The following is an 18,740-nucleotide window of genomic DNA, read 5'->3' as shown; positions in this document are numbered from 1 at the left end:
GGGGGAGGGGGTTGGGGAGGTGTTGGACCTCGCCCACTGCTAGCTATGGCCAAGACGCAGGGGCGTAGCCAGGCGGGTGGCCCAGGGGGCCCGGGCCCATCTTTTAGCAGACAAAAATACAGTAATTGAGACATTATCTAAAATACAGGAGAAAATGCTTTGAAAGAGCCTCCTGTTAAAAATCATGGCTACGCCGCTGAAATGTAATAACAAAAATACTACATCTCTTTTTTAACAAAGTTCCCAGAAAATAGAGGTCAGAGTACCAGCATAAGGTAAAAATTATTTCCTTTTTGGAAAACACCATGATTGGTGCACATTAAATCAATAAAACTGACTTCTTAGATATTTGAGTCAGAAAGCCAAATGTAACAAAAAATATTACCCCTCTCTTTGGCACTGAGCCAGACCCCCCTTCAGCAAAAAGCTGCTATTCGCCCCTGAAATATGACAACAATATAATACAAAATCCAACCATAAAGGCAAGAACACGTCTTCCGTCGTAAATGTAATAACGTCTCCCATTACTATGATACTCAAATCTTGTTATAGAACCATTAAAAATCATTACAAAACCAAACAAATGCATTATACTATGCGGCAAAACATATGAGTATTTGGCTGACAATTGTTATCGCTCGGCATTTTTTTTGGTTGGGCGTGGGGTTTTTGGGTTTTCTCAGGAGAACATGTTCTCCTGGTTTTCTGGATAAATAAACGATCGGGTTTTAGCATCTAACATTGGCGGGGAGCTGCTTTTCCTGCCATGGAGATGCGGAATACCCGCAGAACTTCTAAATATGGACATGCAGTTTTTTTACTCAAATTCGATCTCTGACCGTTGCTTTATAACTCCACTCCACAAAAACAATTCTTTTCAATGTAACAACAAATATAGCTTTTAAAGCCAGACATTTTATTTTACAGCTCTGGCAATCTTTTGCCACTTTCTTCTAGACATTCATCACCATTATTATGAAATACGCACTGAGTTCGATCTCGGGGCGCTAGTTACTCTATTTGTCTTGAGAAAACCCAAATTCTTTTTCTAGCGAGCGTAGCTTCGTAACCTGTGCAACGTCAAGCTGTTGTTGTATTTTATCTATAGATATTGCCTTACTCAATCATCATTACACTTGAAAAATACCGCTATTGACACGGGAAGGGCTTATCTTTCTTTAGTGATGATTTCTATAATGACCACAGTATTTTTTTGTTAATAACGGAAGATTTTCAACTTAGACTGGGTTGCTCATATTTTTATTCTCAGGGATGGTCTTACCGAATTTCAGCCCGTATATAATAAAATATAATACCCAATTGATTATTAGAAGATATTACACAAATGATCAATAATGATATTATCAACCCCTTGCGTTCGTCGTCCGCATATATTTTTGGGGATAGGGTGTGCGTTACCTGCCATCAAACTTATAAATGGAAAGAAAAAGATAAAAAAAAAAGATCGAATCAAGAAAGGTAAAAAGAGGACTATACGTCTGTAATCATTTGGAATATTTATTATTTGTATAGTAGGAGTCTATCTTTGGTTGATTCCCGTTTTTTGCATTACAGTGTCAATTAAAATATAAAAGTAATTAAGCTTAAACACTTTTTTTAAGAAATCATCAGCGCAAGAAGAATTTCAAAATTAGCAAATGGGAGCTCTACGATGAATCTCAATATATTTCTACAAAATATAGAATATATGTATAAATGTCAATGTTGAAATTCACTTACACGCTGTTTGCACTGATATTGTAATTTTTTAATTATTTATATGTTTTCTTCTCTTGTCATTGTTATGCCTTTTTTAAAGAATATCTGCTTTTTTTCTGTCACATAATATCGATAGTTGTGTGTGTATGCGTATGTTTGGCAGAGTCGAATTCCAGTTTTTGGTGTATTGTGTATGTTTTTAGATGGTGTAAAATAAGCCGACTAGCGACAAACGGCTTAAAAAGTAACTGACTACCGACAAAACATGAATATAACTAGTGACTAGTGACAAAAAATATTTGCCGACTACCGACATTTTATCATAACCGGTATTTCTAGTCTTTACAGGCCTGTAGCCAGAATCAAAATTTTACCGAGGCAAAGCTAGCTACTGGATAATAAATCCAACAAAAGCAGGTGTTTTATCCCATACTTTTCAATTGTGAAACACTAAACATCAAAATTTTACCGAGGTGAGTGCCTCACGTGCCTCATGCAGGCCACGACCCTGCTTTACTGCCATCGTCAATCTACTTAAATTCGGCCATTTCAGAATCTGCACTATATGTATTTCCTTTGCATCAACTTTTCAGGCAATTATTAACCCATAACTAATTTATTATCAAAAAGTTATTTACTACTACTTACTTGTTTATACATGAAATCTGGTACAATAGCGAATACTAGCTTAGATTCACCGACTACCGACAAAGACCGATAATTCTTCCCGACTACCGACAAATTATGGAAATTTTTACTGACTACTGACATGCAGACCCCCCATCCAGAGCCTGGTCTGGAACAAGCCAATAGAAAACCTGTGATATCAATTTATTTAGGGTCTAGAATTTTTCAAGAAAGCTAAAACACGAATTCCTTCATCAAGTCTAAGTGTTAAGTCTAAGTAATCTTAAATACAGGAAAATGATTGGAGCAGACTCGTATGGTATGCAGTCCTATAATAAGAAATTGTCCGAGCTACTCATTCCAGGAGCTGGAGTTTTCCATGAAGCGTTCGACCATTGAGCAGTTGAGCCGTCAGCAGTGCTGGTAAGCGGTAGGCTTGGGGATAGGGAGCTTGTTGATCGGCCCGTCTTCTTGACTGCCAACAGATGAACAGAAAATGTATTAGAATTTCGACCAGGCCACGGCCAGACACCGTGTTCCAAGACAATTCCGTGGTTTTAAATACAGCATCGGTCACATGTTAGAATTGATAGCAGTACTACTGCTTGTACCGCCTTTCTGCCTCTCGAGTTGAAATTGATGTACATGAGATATCGCATAAGACAAGCCATCTTGAAGCAAATTAATAATTACTTGATACAAGATATTTAATAGAGAAATTGATATTAAAACTGAAAGATGAATTATTTCAAGACATTTTCAAATAACTATCTAAAACAGTGTGTTTTTTACCAAGTTCGATCGGATTTGCAAAATGAAAAAAATGGCGGCGTTTAGAGACTCTAGAATGGGTCCTCACTGGACGCACCCCTCCCGCCCCATCCCTATCCCTTCCCCCTGACGAAGGTGGTTCTTACCTCACATACAGAACGTTGAATGTCTCAGAGTTGCCTTGACCCCTGAAATAAATAATTTGTGTTATTTTAGTGGGAGTGCTTGGGAACCAGACATGGGGAAGGCATCATTCATGTGCCTGAGCATGACGTGACATTTGAATAACGTGACGACATTTAGGGGACGTGACCGAAGCTTACAGACGTTTATACCGTGACACGACTGACTTGACACGACTGTCCGTGAAAAGGCTATACTTACCCTCCGAAAATCTCTGGTAAGTTTGACTGAGGCTGAGGTGACACGACTAACGTGACATGACTGATGTGACATGACTAACGTGACGTGACACGACTAACGTGACATAACTGACGTGACATAACTGATGTGACAAGACTGTACTTACTCTCCGGTAGGTTTTACGCCCTCGTACAGCACATTTTCAGACTTTTCCCGCTGCAAGCTGTCTTTTCTGCATATAAAAATATAAACATATAAATTACTTCCAGAATATTCTTGACTTTTATGTGGGAGGAGCGAATCCTTAAACTAGATACCGGGGAGGCCTTTTTCAAACAATGGCATGCTTTGGAGACTTGATGTGACCGTAGTGATGTCATTTTTGTGCACTGACTCAAAGATTCTAATAACAGGTACGGAGGACTGAAATAAGAATATAATTCTGCTCAGACCTTTTTTTCAACCTTTAGGCTAGAGTAAACTTCTCCCGTCTATACTCCAATCGAATTTCTTGTTCCAAGTTATTGAAACCCCACATAAAAGTCAACATCTTTACTCTCATGTTCTTTTATACGGAGTTTTTAAAATCAAACACTCTGGTCTGTTTATTCTTACTCTGACATATACTTACAAAGAGGCGGTGTCTTGCCACCTCGCGTAGTCATACCCGCCATAGTCATCCTCAGTATTGCTGAAAAGAGAAATGTGAGGCCGCATAGTGACGATAACATGCAGTAATTTATAAAAAGTCAACGTCAGCCGCCATTTGTCATTTCCTAGAAAGACACGAGAAAGAATCCATTTTCATTAGCTGACTTGGGGGAGCTTTTCAATATTATAGATTGAATTCGGTAAATGAGGTAAAAAACACCTAGGCCATGCTGAGTCAATACCATATCGAGTCTAGGGCATACTGAGTCTATACCATACTTAGTCTAGACCATACTGAGTCTATACCATACTGAGTCTAGACCATACTGAGTCTATACCATACTGAGTCTATACCATACTGAGTCTAGGGCATACTGAGTCTATACCATACCGAGTCTAGGGCATACTGAGTCTAGACCATACTGAGTCTAGACCATACTGAGTCTATACCATACGGAGTCTAGGGCATACTGAGTCTAGACCATACTGAGTCTAGACCATACTGAGTCTAGACCATACTGAGTCTAGACCATACTGAGTCTATACCATACTGAGTCTAGACCATACTGAGTCTATACCATACTGAGTCTAGGGCATACTGAGTCTATACCATACCGAGTCTAGGGCATACAGAGTCTAGACCATACTGAGTCTAGACCATACTGAGTCTAAGGCATATTGAGTCTAGACCATGCTGAGTCTAGGGCATACTATAAATAACAATGTCACTTGGCAGCAAATATGTTTTTGCTGTATTTCTTCCCAAACAATTCTTTTAAATATTCTGCAGATAAAAAGGAGGGGGGAGGGAAGAGTATGTCTATGTGTTGCGTGACCCGCCTACGATTTGTCACTGCAGCAGTCGCGCATGCGCACTTACCTTTTGGATAGGCTGTTGTCGTTGTAACTCATGTCCTCATAGTCAGTTTTTGCTGGGCTATAACGTAGATAACAAGAAAAGGACTATAAAAAACAACGCCTGATAACAAGGAAAGGGCTATAAATAACAACGTAGATAACAAGGGAAGGGCTATAAATAATAACGTAGATAACAAGGAAAAGGGCTATAAATAACAACGTAGATAACAAGGAAAGGGCTATAAATAACAACGTAGATAACAAGGAAAGGGCTATAAATCACAACGTAGATAACAAGGAAAGGACTATAAATAACAACGTAGATAACAAGGAAGGGGCTATAAATAACAACGTAGATAACAAGGAAAGGGCTATAAATAACAACGTAGATAACAAGGAAAGGGCTATAAATAACAACGTAGATAACAAGGAAAGGGCTATAAATAACAACGTAGATAACAAGAAAAGGGCTATAAATAACAACGTAGATAACAAGGAAAGGGCTATAAATAACAACGTAGATAACAAGGAAAGGGCTATAAATAACAACGTAGATAACAAGGAAAGGGCTATAAATAACAACGTAGATAACAAGGAAAGGGCTATAAATAACAACGTAGATAACAAATAAAGGGCTATAAATAACAACGTAGATAACAAATAAAGGGCTATAAATAACAACGTAGATAACAAGAAAAGGACTATAAATAACAACGTAGATAACAAGGAAAGGGCTATAAATAACAACGTAGATAACAAGCAAAGGGCTATAAATAACAACGCAGATAACAAGGAAAGGGCTATAAATAACAACGTAGATAACAAGGAAAGGGCTATAAATAACAACGTAGATAACAAGGAAAGGGATATAAATAACAACGTAGATAACAAGAAAAGGGCTATAAATAACAACGTAGATAACAAGGAAAGGGCTATAAATAACAACGTAGATAACAAGGAAAGGGCTATAAATAACAACGTAGATAACAAGGAAAGGGCTATAAATAACAACGTAGATAACAAGGAAAGGGCTATAAATAACAACGCAGATAACAAGGAAGGGAATATAAATAACAACGTAGATAACAAGAAAAAGGGCTATAAATAACAACGTAGATAACAAGGAAAGGGCTATAAATAACAACGTAGATAACAAGGAAAGGGCTATAAATAACAACGTAGATAACAAGGAAAGGGCTATAAATAACAACGTAGATAACAAGGAAAGGGCTATAAATAACAACGTAGATAACAAGGAAAGGGCTATAAATAACAACGTAGATAACAAATAAAGGGCTATAAATAACAACGTAGATAACAAGGAAAGGGCTATAAATAACAACGTAGATAACAAGGAAAGGGCACAAAATAGAAACAAACGAAAAAAAAATCAAGAAACAAGCTCAACGGTAACCCCTAATGGCTCTAAAAAGTATACTTTAAGAGAACACTAGCTATACAAACATCGACGACACCAGTCGGGCCAATGACAACGCTAGCACAGTCATTATACCCGCACAGTTTGTGGAGACGGCCAAAGATAAACTATGCCGCGTTCCTCAGACAAACTTCACTCTTTTTTATAAGAACGTCTATATTTTACTGCTATCTGAGCCCTCTTAGCACCTTAAAATTTGGTGAAATCTCAGGCTGGACGTTCTTATAAAAAAAAAAGAGTGTGTACCTAAGAGTGTGTAACTGCAGGACAAATTTTGGGTGATTCATGCTTAGTTTGTCCGGTTACAGCAGCATCACTAAGGCACAGTTTCAGAAAGTCGTTTCGGTTATAACGTTATTTTTTCTAGTCGCGTCAGTTTTTGCTCTCTTAGTTGACCTTTGTTGTCTTAAACACATATTCGCGTGCGTGACGATGACACCGCTGCTATAGGATAGGATCTCCCAAGAGACTCGAGGCGCCCAAATAGACCTCAATATTTTACACTCTACGTCACAGCGAGCTGTGTGTGGCGTAACCGTATAAGACTTAGGTCTTAAGGGCTAGGAACCTGGTTATCGCCTCCCTATTAATGCGCGGGTGCCTCGGTACCTGTGTGTTACACAGTTCGCTAGATAGCGGTGTTGGGGCCGAAATCTCCAGCCTAGCCGTAAAGCTTTAGCTGCCATACGGTGATTCAGCGGATGTCTGGATGTATGATCTATTTTTTCTCTTCTGGTTCGATGTTGTCTAGTTCGATCCTCGGTCAAGTGTTCGGTTTTTTTAGATCATTTTTTTAAACTACTTTTCATTTATTCTTTAGATTCTCTTTTTTCAATTCACCATTATTTTAATCAATAAAATTGATTTTAATTTTAATAGAACGCTGACTTGTTCGGTCCTCAGAAGAACCTTGGGATCCCCGTGGATAGTAGCAGTTGCATGAATTAGGCTACATTAAATCGTATGACAATTAATACTTAGAAAACTAAATCAATCATGGCTTTTTTCTCCGCAAAAATGTCCAAATCTTGTCGAGCCTTCTCTTTAAGTAGCTGTGAATGGTTTCGCCGTCGAGCAAGTCATCAGCACGCTGGTAGTACTGGGGGAGACTTGATGGTCACCTGACCTGGAAACCTCGTGTGTAACAACTGTAAAAAGCTCAATAGCCTTAAGAGCTGTATCAAGCCCTAGGGGGGGAGGGAGGGGCACGATACAGTAACAATGAGAAAAATATTGGGGGCACAGCTATGCCCTTACTGGTTATTCCCTTCATATGAAGAAAACGTCGTTTTGGGGATCTGGTGCCGAGGACTCTTAGTTTCTTTTCAGATAATTTCTCCATTGACTAAAGATGGTCACACTCACTGTTTTTCTATACAAGACATAAAGTTTACGAAGCACCTACGGTACGGCAACCTTATAAATGACAAGAATCATGCAGTTTTTTCCAAATAAGGAATATATTATTTTCCTTATTTGGAAGTGACCGCGTCTGGCAAAAACGACAATTTTTGGCTAAGTTTTCTTGATATGTATTATTTTAATAATTGGTGCGAACGTGTTCCGTCCAGTGCCTTACCCCTGCTAGAGCCCTGAACACAAAAAAGTATGTTTTTGAAGAGAGGTTTTGACTTACGTTTCATATATGTTTTCTTCAAGTTGGAACGAGTCATACAGGTTTGAGTGTCTTCCATTTATCCTGAAATGGCACATACACTAGTCAACGAAACGGGAACTCAATCATTTACCATATCAATTACCCTCCATCATTTACCATATCAATTACCATCCATCATTTACCATATCAATTACCATCCATCATTTGCCATATCAATTACCATCCATCATTTACCATATCAATTTCACCAGGGGCGGATACAGGGGGGGGGGGGGGGTGGATTGGGTGGATATCCACCCCCCTTTTTGGGCAAAAAAAAAAAATTTGAAAATTCACTTTGTTTGAAGAAACTACGGAGAACGTACTGTCCATGTGGCATCGCCTGCTTGACTTTGCTGACGCGGCAAATTTAATTCAGCTTGAAGTATTAGATCTTTTTGTTAAAACCCACCAAAACCTACCAAGAACCACTGGATTAGTTATAAGCCGCCTATCCGGGCATTATCCACCCCCCATTTTGAAATCCTGGATCCGCCCCTGTTCACCTTTGTTAAAATCATAGCCATTACTGCCATTCGAGCGACTAATTTACAGGGGGTCATGGGACTTGCAGCCACCCCCCCTGTAAGAGAAAAGAAGAATAGAAAAAAACCAACTACTTTTATTCTTTCATGTTGACCCCAACTCTCTAATCCTGACTCCATGTTGCAAATCCCTCAAGTCCCACCCCCCTGAAAACATAATAGATTTGCCCCTGAATTATGACGATAATCACAATCAATACCTTCGTCGTTTCCCCTCATCAACATCCTTGTTGCCAGACAGAGCAAAAAATGGCATGAAAATTTCCAATTCTCAATATATAAGCTCAAGATGCCGCAAACAAGGAGTTCCCCTGACCAAAAGCTTAATTCCAAATTTTAAAGAAATTTAGAAGATATGAAATTTAGATATAAGCGAGCAAAGTTGGCTTCTGATCAGAGCCCGACTTCTCCCTAAAAACGAGGAGAATTCATACTTCGAACATTTGAAAATTGCTTTTCAAGCCTCATATCTCGAAGACAAATCCATTAGAAAAAAACACTTTTTGATATGTTGGTTTACATAACATAAGGAACCTCTATGCAAAAATTCAAGCTTACCGAAATTAACCAGACCTTATTTGGGAAAACTTGCCATTTTTTTTCTTCTGTCTTGTTGCCATCATCCTCAGTAGCCGTCATCGAAATCTTTATCGCCACATTATAATAGTCATCATAAACGTCACCAGCACCATCAATATCCTTATAATCATCATCATGCATGATGATATCCACCATCACCATCATCATCGCCACCACCATCAATACTCTTATAATAATAATAATCATCATCATTATCATCATCATCTTCGCAAACTCTGTTACCATTCATATTTTCTGCTTGCTGCATTTTCTCCCTTGCTTCCACTGCTTTTCTTGCGCACTGTCGAATCACTAACATGCAATTTGTCTTTCTTTTGTTCTCTGTCATTAAAAAAATCCATATATAAATTGGATAATGTTGGCCAAATGTAAAAGGGATTAGAGTAGTTTCATTTTATTCATCAACCTATGCAAAGATGCGGATGCAAAATTACGGACGCGAATTTATTTCAAGACTTACAAACTCAAAGAGATGGTTTAGAGTACACGACCAATAAACTTCGTCAACAAACATTGTTTCTAGCCTACTAGAACCATACTAATATTATACGAGTTTCTTTCCACTATTGCCGAATTGCTCTCTCCCAATAAATGCCGCATTTTTCACGGCCAGTGTCAAGTTATTAAGAGTTACACCCGTGTAGTTCCAAGTTACTCCCAACAAAAAAAAAACACACATTTGCCTACAAGAGAGATTCCCTAGAGACTATTGCATAGACAGTAACAAGGAATCGTTTACCTCTTGCGCCTGCGGTGAAAAATGAACAGCGGTATCAGTACACAAGCCAAGGCCACAACTATGCACACTGGTATCCAGACCGCCATCCAGCGCCTGATACTCCCTTCCACAGCTCCCCCGTTAGCGATACCAGTGGGTTGGACAATACTGGACATATTGACGGTACTGCTGGTGTCGTCCGTAGGGTTTGGGGGAGGGGTGGGGTAAGTCGTAGGAGTATGTGTTTCTGGTGGCATAATAATATTTATCATAACCGATTCTCGCCCGAACAATACAACACCCCTAAAACTCCTTTTTTTCCCGACTAAATACTGAGGCTATCTCGACCAAGTGCCGAGCTGGTCCCGACTAATACCGAGATTGTCCCAGACCAAGTGCCGAGCTATTCCCGACTAAAACCGAGGTTGTCCCGACCAGTGCCGAGCTACTCCGAGCCTCTCCTGACCATACTTACCATTCTCAGTACTCGGCTCTGGCGAGGTGCCTACATCCTCAGTAGGCTTAGAAGTGCTACAAGTAGATGAGGTTGTTTTTGCAGTGGGTGGGAGGATGGTTGCAGGAGATGTTGTAAATGCAGGGGTAGTTTGGACGGTCGGTGAAGTTGAGTGAGTACTGCTGGTTGGGAGGCCTGTGGTGACATCTGTAGGCGTGACATCAGTCGGTTTATCTGTAACAAGCAAAGTCAAGGCCTCCCCAGGAAAGCCCCATCTACAATACGATTTTTAGTTGACAATTGTTAGGTGAAAACTATATTGGCATCTACACTAGCAATTTTCAAGTGTGACAGTTTTTAATTGCCGAGAAAAAGCAAACCTTTAGCTTTTGAGGAACTATAATTGCCACATAAAAATTGCCGACTTTGCTCCATATACACTAGCAAATAAAAATTGTCAACTAAAGTTTGTTAGTGTAGATGGTGCTTAAAACGTGGTGTGCACTGGCAAGATTTCGATATTTAACAAATAGATCCCCTTTTTGTGCGTATGTCTCTAGATGCACAGATGACGTAACGAGACGCAGTTGAGTTGCGTGACTGTTGTTTTTGGGAGCGCGCGCGCATGCTGACGCCAAGTGTGCGTGTGTCCTGTATTATATCCCACGCGCGCTCATTGGTCAATACGGGTCACGTGCACATTTTCACAGGAGAAATATCAGTCGATAACGTCCAGCCAAAGTGATATCTGTCCTGTGAACATTTTTGTGCAGTCAAAACTCACTTTCGTCTGCTCAATAACTCCTCAAACAAACACCAAGGTTTTCAAAACGCCATGAAGGCACAGAAAGAATGTTTGATTTCTTTTAAAGAATTATCATCAATATATATTTTTTTAGAAATTATCCTTAAACGCCAAGGAAAAAGCAATGACGAAAAACTAAACAACAGCGCGCGCTCCTGGCGTCATTCCCGTGCACGTCAGCGCGCGCAGAAGACATTTCAAAATTGAAAACTTTTGCTTCAATTTATATTCCAGCTCTCTCCGCAGAGCAATAAGAAAACAATCGAGGTAAAAATCCATCAGCTGAAATGCAAGTTTTTGTTCTAATGAAAAAATTGTGAAATTTTTTAATGGATTTTTATGAATTGCGAATGGCAAAAATAACAGCGCGCGCTGTGGCGTCATTCCAGTGCACGTCAGCGCGCGCAGAAGACACTATACGCTTTTTCAGTGTAGTCACTGGAATAAAAAATAAATAAACTTCGCTTCTTGGCCAACTGTTTATTTTTCGTACCATTTCTCATCCTTGGACATTATCCGCCGGTATCCCAGCCGCCAGAAGGGGTTTATTTACTAAATAATACATGGGCCGTTGACCAATCAGAGCGCGCGATTTACGAGTGCCGTTGTATAAAACAGCATAACCACATATTATAAAAAAAAAAATCGTGGTTTCTCATATGTCGTTATGTTCGTGCCGATTAGTCCGGCGGATATGTGTTTGAATTGCGCACTTTTTGCTAAAGTTACCAATTTTAGCATAGTGAAAGTTTTTAAAACCCTTTTCAAGATAGGCTAAAGCCAAGCTCAGATCGGCTTTAGTTTCTAATAAATAAGGAAAATTGATTTGGCCACCATTTTGGACCGGAAGTAAACTACCTTTTTCTAAAAAAAAAAACTTGCACATTTTGATACTGTTTTTCACTAGACGACTAAAATGAAAGTCAAATAATGTATTTAAACCCAAGATTTCTAAAAAAAGATAGATAGATAGATGGATGGATGGATGGATGGATAGATATAGACTTTTATTTGGGGTAACACTTAATATCTAAACAGATAATTTACACGTGGCCCTCAGGGAAAACAAAAAAATTAATAAAGTGATATTTAGGCGAACTGGGATAAATCTATATACATTATCTATTTACATTATCTATATACATGAATTTACAATGTTAATTTTTGGAGAGCCATAGCAAAGGAGCCAACGGATCAACACTCCTTTGTCTCTCGTGGGAGCGAGTTCCAGAGTTTTGCGCCGCTGTACTCGAATGTTCTCTTTCCATAATTATGTTTTATCCTCGGTAACACGAGCTCGTTCTTTGCTTGGCGAGTGTTCTTTAAGTGAACGTCAGCAAATCTCTTGAATTTAGCCCTGAGGTGGTCTGGAGACATTCCATTTAGGACTTTAAATACCATTGTACACTTGATTCTCCAAGCTCGTTTAGTGAAAGGCTCTATGTTGAGCTCTTCAAATAGCGCCATCGAGTGATCGTACCATTTCTTGTCAGCTATTATTCGTGCTGCCCGTTTTTGAAGTAAGAGCATCGTATTGCAAATTTGTCATTTTTGGAACTATAGAGCCGATCTGAGCTTGGCTCTATAGCCTATCTTGAAAAAGGGAATTAAAAACTATCACTATGCTAAAATTGGTAACTTCAGCAAAAAGTGCGAAATTCAAGGTAAAATCTGCACATATCCGCCGGACTAGATGTTTGTTATGTCCGCAATGTACGTAGACATAAGAACATAAAACAGCGGGCATTCGTTTAATTAAGTGTCGAGCAGTTTTTTTATGCAAGCAACGAGCACATTCTTTTTCGTTTTTCAAATAGCACGCATGCATGCGTGCAGTGGCCTTTGTAAATAGAATTGGATTAGTGGTGACCTTGTTGGATACAAGTGGATGCCCTTGTAGGCCTTGTTGTGATCGTGTGGGATACCTGTGGGTTTTGAATGGGTGGTAACCGTGTGGGATACCTGTGGGTTTTTAATGGGTGGTAACCGTGTGGGATACCAGTAAATGTTGACTGGGTGGTGACCGCGAGGGAAACCTGTGGGGTTTAAATGGTTGGTAACCGTGGGGGATACCTGTGGGTTTTGAATGGTTGGTAACCGTGTGGGATACCTGTGGATGTTGTCTAGGTGGTGACCGTGTGGGAAACCTGTGCGTTTTGAATGAGTGGTGACCGTGTGGGATACCTGTGGGTGCGCTTGTAGGCTGGGTTGAGGACGGCGCTATTTGGGATGTTGTTTGTGACGTAGTTGGTGACGTAGTAAACGTACATGCTGTAATAAATCAAACATACAATCAGTTACAATCTTAGCTTTATCTTATCGTTTAACCCTTTCTGTCCCCTCAGAAACATATCAAACATTGTTACGGCGCAAAAATGTAACAACTTTCAACGAAAAATGTAATCTTAACGCAAAATGTAATAGTATTTAACCCAATGAAAGGTTATCCTTCGTTTTCCCTCCCCGTCATTGCTTTAAAATGAAATTACAAATATTATTTGGAAGCTGGCTTCAGCCATTTTTTGTAGTCACTCAACGGCGTCTACGTTGAGAGATTTAAAACAACCTGTCTAATAATCTTGTTTTCCTTTTTGTGTCTTTCATTTTTAATTAATAGCCCTAAGGAACTCGTGCTTTCTTACGACAAAGGTATTCACGCATACTCGCCCCAGTCTCCTATAGACCAATCAGACGAAGGATAACATATGGTACGCCACCATTGACAAATTACATACTTGGACATAGAGAGCATGCGCAGAGTCTGCGTGCCTCTGGCTCACGTGCCTCGCACTTCCATGGATAGAGCACGCGGGCAAAGCCGCTACACAAGCCTTTGTTAGCACCGGAAGTGAAAACGCTTGGGTCGTACTCATTGTAGTAACTACAAACCAAAACACAATCAATCAGGTTGTTTTGAGAACTTTCGTTCTACTAAACTTTCTAGGTAAATTGTTATAAAGTCGTTATCTTGTTGTGTGCGCAGGTTTATACATTACACATTGTGTAAATGTTCTCTCGTTTTGTGCGCAGGCTTTAATACATAACACATTGTGCAAATGTTGTTATCTCACTGTGAGCACAGGCTTTTTTCGCTGTGAGCACAGGTTTTGTATACGTAACACATTGTAAAAATTTTGTTATCTCGTTGTATACACAGGCTCGTAACACATTGTGTGAATGTAAATTATTTCGTTGTGTAAGTAGGTTTTATACATTACACATTGTGTATATAATCGGTTTTGCACTGGACCCCGACAGATCTGAAGACGGCCAAGACATCTGGTCCGAAGGAGCTTGTGCTGTTACAAACCATAGCGTGTGCATAACACGCATCGTCGCAACTCTCGTCTGCCTTCCCCAGAATATAGTGCGTCACTTGATATAAGAAAAAAAAACTTCCGGTCAACTTGTGAGAAGAGTACAGTGGAATCGGGAATTGGGGGGGGAGGGGAGGGGGAGCTACGGTGGTCCTACTGGTCATTACCAATATTTTTATAAACTATTAACTATTGAGGGTAAGCCCAACAAAGGTACCCACTGAATCAAAGTAACATATTTAAAGTTATCGCCCGCCATCATTAGCACAGCATCAATATGAACATAATCATCCATCATAATCAAAGTAATCGTCATCATTATCAGCGCAGGATATCTCCATCATTACCATGATCGCCATCCATCGTCATCAAAGTCATCATCATTATTATCATCATTATCATTATCCCCTTTATCATAATCTTCCATCATTATCAGCGCAGGATATCTCCATCATTACCATGATCGCCATCCATCATAATCAAAGTCATCATCATTATTATCATCATTATCATTATCCCCTTTAAAATCATCTTCCATCGTCATCAAAGTCATCATCAATATTATCATCATTATCATTATCCCATTTATCATCGCCATCATCATCATCATTATTATCATCATTATCATTATCCCATTTATCATCGCCATCATCATCATCAATATTATCATCATTATCATTATCCCATTTATCATCGCCATCATCATCATCAATATTATCATCATTATCATTATCCCATTTATCATCGCCATCATCATCATCAATATTATCATCATTATCATTATCCCATTTATCATCGCCATCATCATCATCAATATTATCATCATTATCATTATCCCATTTATCATCGCCATCATCATCATCAATATTATCATCATTATCATTATCCCATTTATCATCGCCATCATCATCATCAATATTATCATCATTATCATTATCCCATTTATCATCGCCATCATCATCATCAATATTATCATCATTATCATTATCCCCTTTATCATCGCCATCATCATCATCAATATTATCATCATTATCATTATCCCATTTATCACCGCCATCATCATCATCAATATTATCATCATTATCATTATCCCATTTATCATCGCCATCATCATCATCAATATTATCATCATTATCATTATCCCATTTATCATCGCCATCATCATCATCAATATTATCATCATTATCATTATCCCATTTATCATCGCCATCATCATCATCAATATTATCATCATTATCATTATCCCATTTATCATCGCCATCATCATCATCAATATTATCATCATTATCATTATCCCATTTATCATCGCCATCATCATCATCAATATTATCATCATTATCATTATCCCATTTATCATCGCCATCATCATCATCAATATTATCATCATTATCATTATCCCATTTATCATCGCCATCATCATCATCAATATTATCATCATTATCATTATCCCATTTATCATCGCCATCATCATCATCAATATTATCATCATTATCATTATCCCCTTTATCATCGCCATCATCATCATCAATATTATCATCATTATCATTATCCCATTTATCACCGCCATCATCATCATCAATATTATCATCATTATCATTATCCCATTTATCATCGCCATCATCATCATCAATATTATCATCATTATCATTATCCCATTTATCATCGCCATCATCATCATCAATATTATCATCATTATCATTATCCCATTTATCATCGCCATCATCATCATCAATATTATCATCATTATCATTATCCCATTTATCATCGCCATCATCATCAATATTATCATCATTATCATTATCCCATTTATCATCGCCATCATCATCATCAATATTATCATCATTATCATTATCCCATTTATCATCGCCATCATCACCATCAATATTATCATCATTATCATTATCCCATTTATCATCGCCATCATCATCATCAATATTATCATCATTATCATTATCCCATTTATCATCGCCATCATCATCATCAATATTATCATCATTATCATTATCCCATTTATCATCGCCATCATCATCATCAATATTATCATCATTATCATTATCCTATTTATCATCGCCATCATCATCATCTTCCATCGTCATCGAAGTCATCAGTATCGTGGATGAGGGATGCGCCCTCCCCTCTTGAAAAGTGGGTCATCAATTAATGAAGGGTAAGCGCTTGTAATAGTAAACCCTAAGTCCCCTATTATTACATTATCATTTTCATCATCATCTTACAGATTCTATTATAAAAAACATTGTTACAAAAAATATAATAATCTACTACTATACTATCCTTATGCATGTGTACTTGGAGGCGAAGGGATTACTCCAAGGAAACCACGTGATTTTTTTTGAAATCACGAAATCCATCTAAAACAATGACATTTAGAACTTCATTTGCCTATTCGAAAATATCGTTTTGGCTTCGAAAAATCAGCTGATGGAGAGGGATGCTTTCTCACACTTGCTTGTTTGCCAGGATGACAAAATGACTGGAGTCTTAAAAAGCCAAAGCAAGCATTAATCGCCAATATATCTTTTGAATAGCTATCTTTAATTAGAGTTAAAAAAATGCTTCGACCACGCCAAATGTGGTACCTCTTAGGGTGAGGGGAATTTACCTTTCGCAATAGCTTTTCCTTATTACTTGATAAAACTGGATGCTTTTTCTAAAGCCGCTATTTCTTAAATATCTCCTTTAGATATACAACAAATTCGTGAATAATATTTATTCTAAATATTTCATAGATACACATCTGACCTTTTCTAAGAAAAACGCACAATAAGAAACATCATGAACTTCAGTCAATCGCCGCGATGGGACACGTTCATCCACTTAGTGACAAATCAATAAAACGCAGAGAACCCTTATTACGAAATTGGAAAAAATATTTAAAGAAATTTCAAAATAACCATATATAAATGCTATTTTTCCAAATTCGTTTGAAAATTTCCAATCGCTTTTATTAATCACTTGATGGAAATATATGTTTTCTCGCATACATTTAGGATGACAAAATGGTTTGAGTCGTTTTGTTATTCATATGCCAGTAACACCTTATAGGTATGAGGTACGTGTTAAAAAAAGAAGGCGTTCTCGGTGGAGCGCCCGTCAAATCAGTACTTTGATTTTAAAACAAATACTGTGTCAAGGAGTTCAAATGCAAAGCGCATTCAAAACTTGTTCTACTTACCCGTACTTTGGACCACCGGAAATAATGAAACGATCAGAATGAAACAAGTGAAAAATCCATCCATTTTTAAGAGTCCCATTCGGGAGGTGAAAAGAATATTATAACAGCTACGCAAATCGTTTGCGCTCAGAGGAGTAGCATTGAATTGCATCATGGGAACCCCTGCTGACACGTGATAGCGCGTATTTGTTTTCATTGGTTGTTTAGGAAAGGGCACGTTTCTTACTTTTATCGGTCTAAGCTAATGTATTCACGCTTTAGATTTCACATCTGATAACAGAGCTGCTGAAAAAGCAAAGATTAGTTTTTTGTTTGTTTGTGATCTCATAAACGTCATGATGTCGTAATTTTTCCCCCACCCTTCCGATCCGCACAAGATAAAACACCAGGGGGTACCTAGTAGGGCTGTCCCAAAGATGCTCCAGATTTCTTAAAAAGATGCTCTTAAAATCCCCAAAAGTTGCTCCAAAAATTGCCACAAAGTTGCCCCATTTTGCAAAAGTTGCCAAAAAGATGCTCAAAAATAGAATAAGAATTACCTAAAAATTGTCCCAAGTGTAAAAAATTGCCAACAAATCTACCAAATTTTACAAAGTGGCAGAGAGAATGCTGCTTTCTATTTCTCTTCGACATTTTTTACAAATATATTTCTTTGATTCGACATTAAACGCAAATACGTAATACTATACAATTAAAAATGTATTTAATGATGATGCAATAAAAGAGGCATCTTGTAAAAACAAAACGATTTGGCTCAGAGTTTAACTCAAAGGCAGGCTTTGGCTATCAGTCATGTTGTGGCTTGTTGTTGTTGTCGCTCGCTTGTTGTCTAATAATAGGTTATTCATCGTCACTTGAGGACTTGGATAATCATGTTATGAACGCTGACCAACATAACTGCCTCCTCGTCAAACCATAGGTTGACCAATGACCATTAATAATATTACCAGATTAAAAAAATGATGTAAGTAGTTAAAAAACGCGAGAGTTCAATAGTTTGATACCGAGAACAAGAAAATAAGCA

General features: G+C 38.2%; 1 protein-coding gene across 1 annotated transcript; it reads right to left on the bottom strand.

The window, feature by feature from the left end:
- Positions 1–1,502: 1,502 nt before the first annotated feature.
- LOC116603698 lies at positions 1,503–17,833 on the bottom strand. The gene is made up of 13 exons (XM_048720301.1): positions 17,717–17,833; positions 14,425–14,581; positions 13,942–14,087; positions 13,391–13,477; positions 10,423–10,635; positions 9,969–10,194; positions 9,452–9,550; positions 8,064–8,126; positions 5,012–5,068; positions 4,112–4,171; positions 3,647–3,712; positions 3,264–3,305; positions 1,503–2,821 (listed from the first exon to the last, which is right to left on the bottom strand). Exons 1-13 carry the CDS (start codon positions 17,793–17,795, stop codon positions 2,758–2,760), a joined length of 1,359 nt encoding a protein of 452 aa, XP_048576258.1. The 5' UTR covers positions 17,796–17,833; the 3' UTR covers positions 1,503–2,757.
- Between the last annotated feature and the right edge of the window lie 907 nt (positions 17,834–18,740).

Source organism: Nematostella vectensis, chromosome 12 (assembly GCF_932526225.1).
Source record: "Nematostella vectensis chromosome 12, jaNemVect1.1, whole genome shotgun sequence".
Lineage (NCBI taxonomy): Eukaryota > Metazoa > Cnidaria > Anthozoa > Actiniaria > Edwardsiidae > Nematostella > Nematostella vectensis.
The sequence above is the reverse complement of the archived record's forward strand: the minus strand, read 5'-3'. Positions and strand labels throughout refer to the sequence as shown.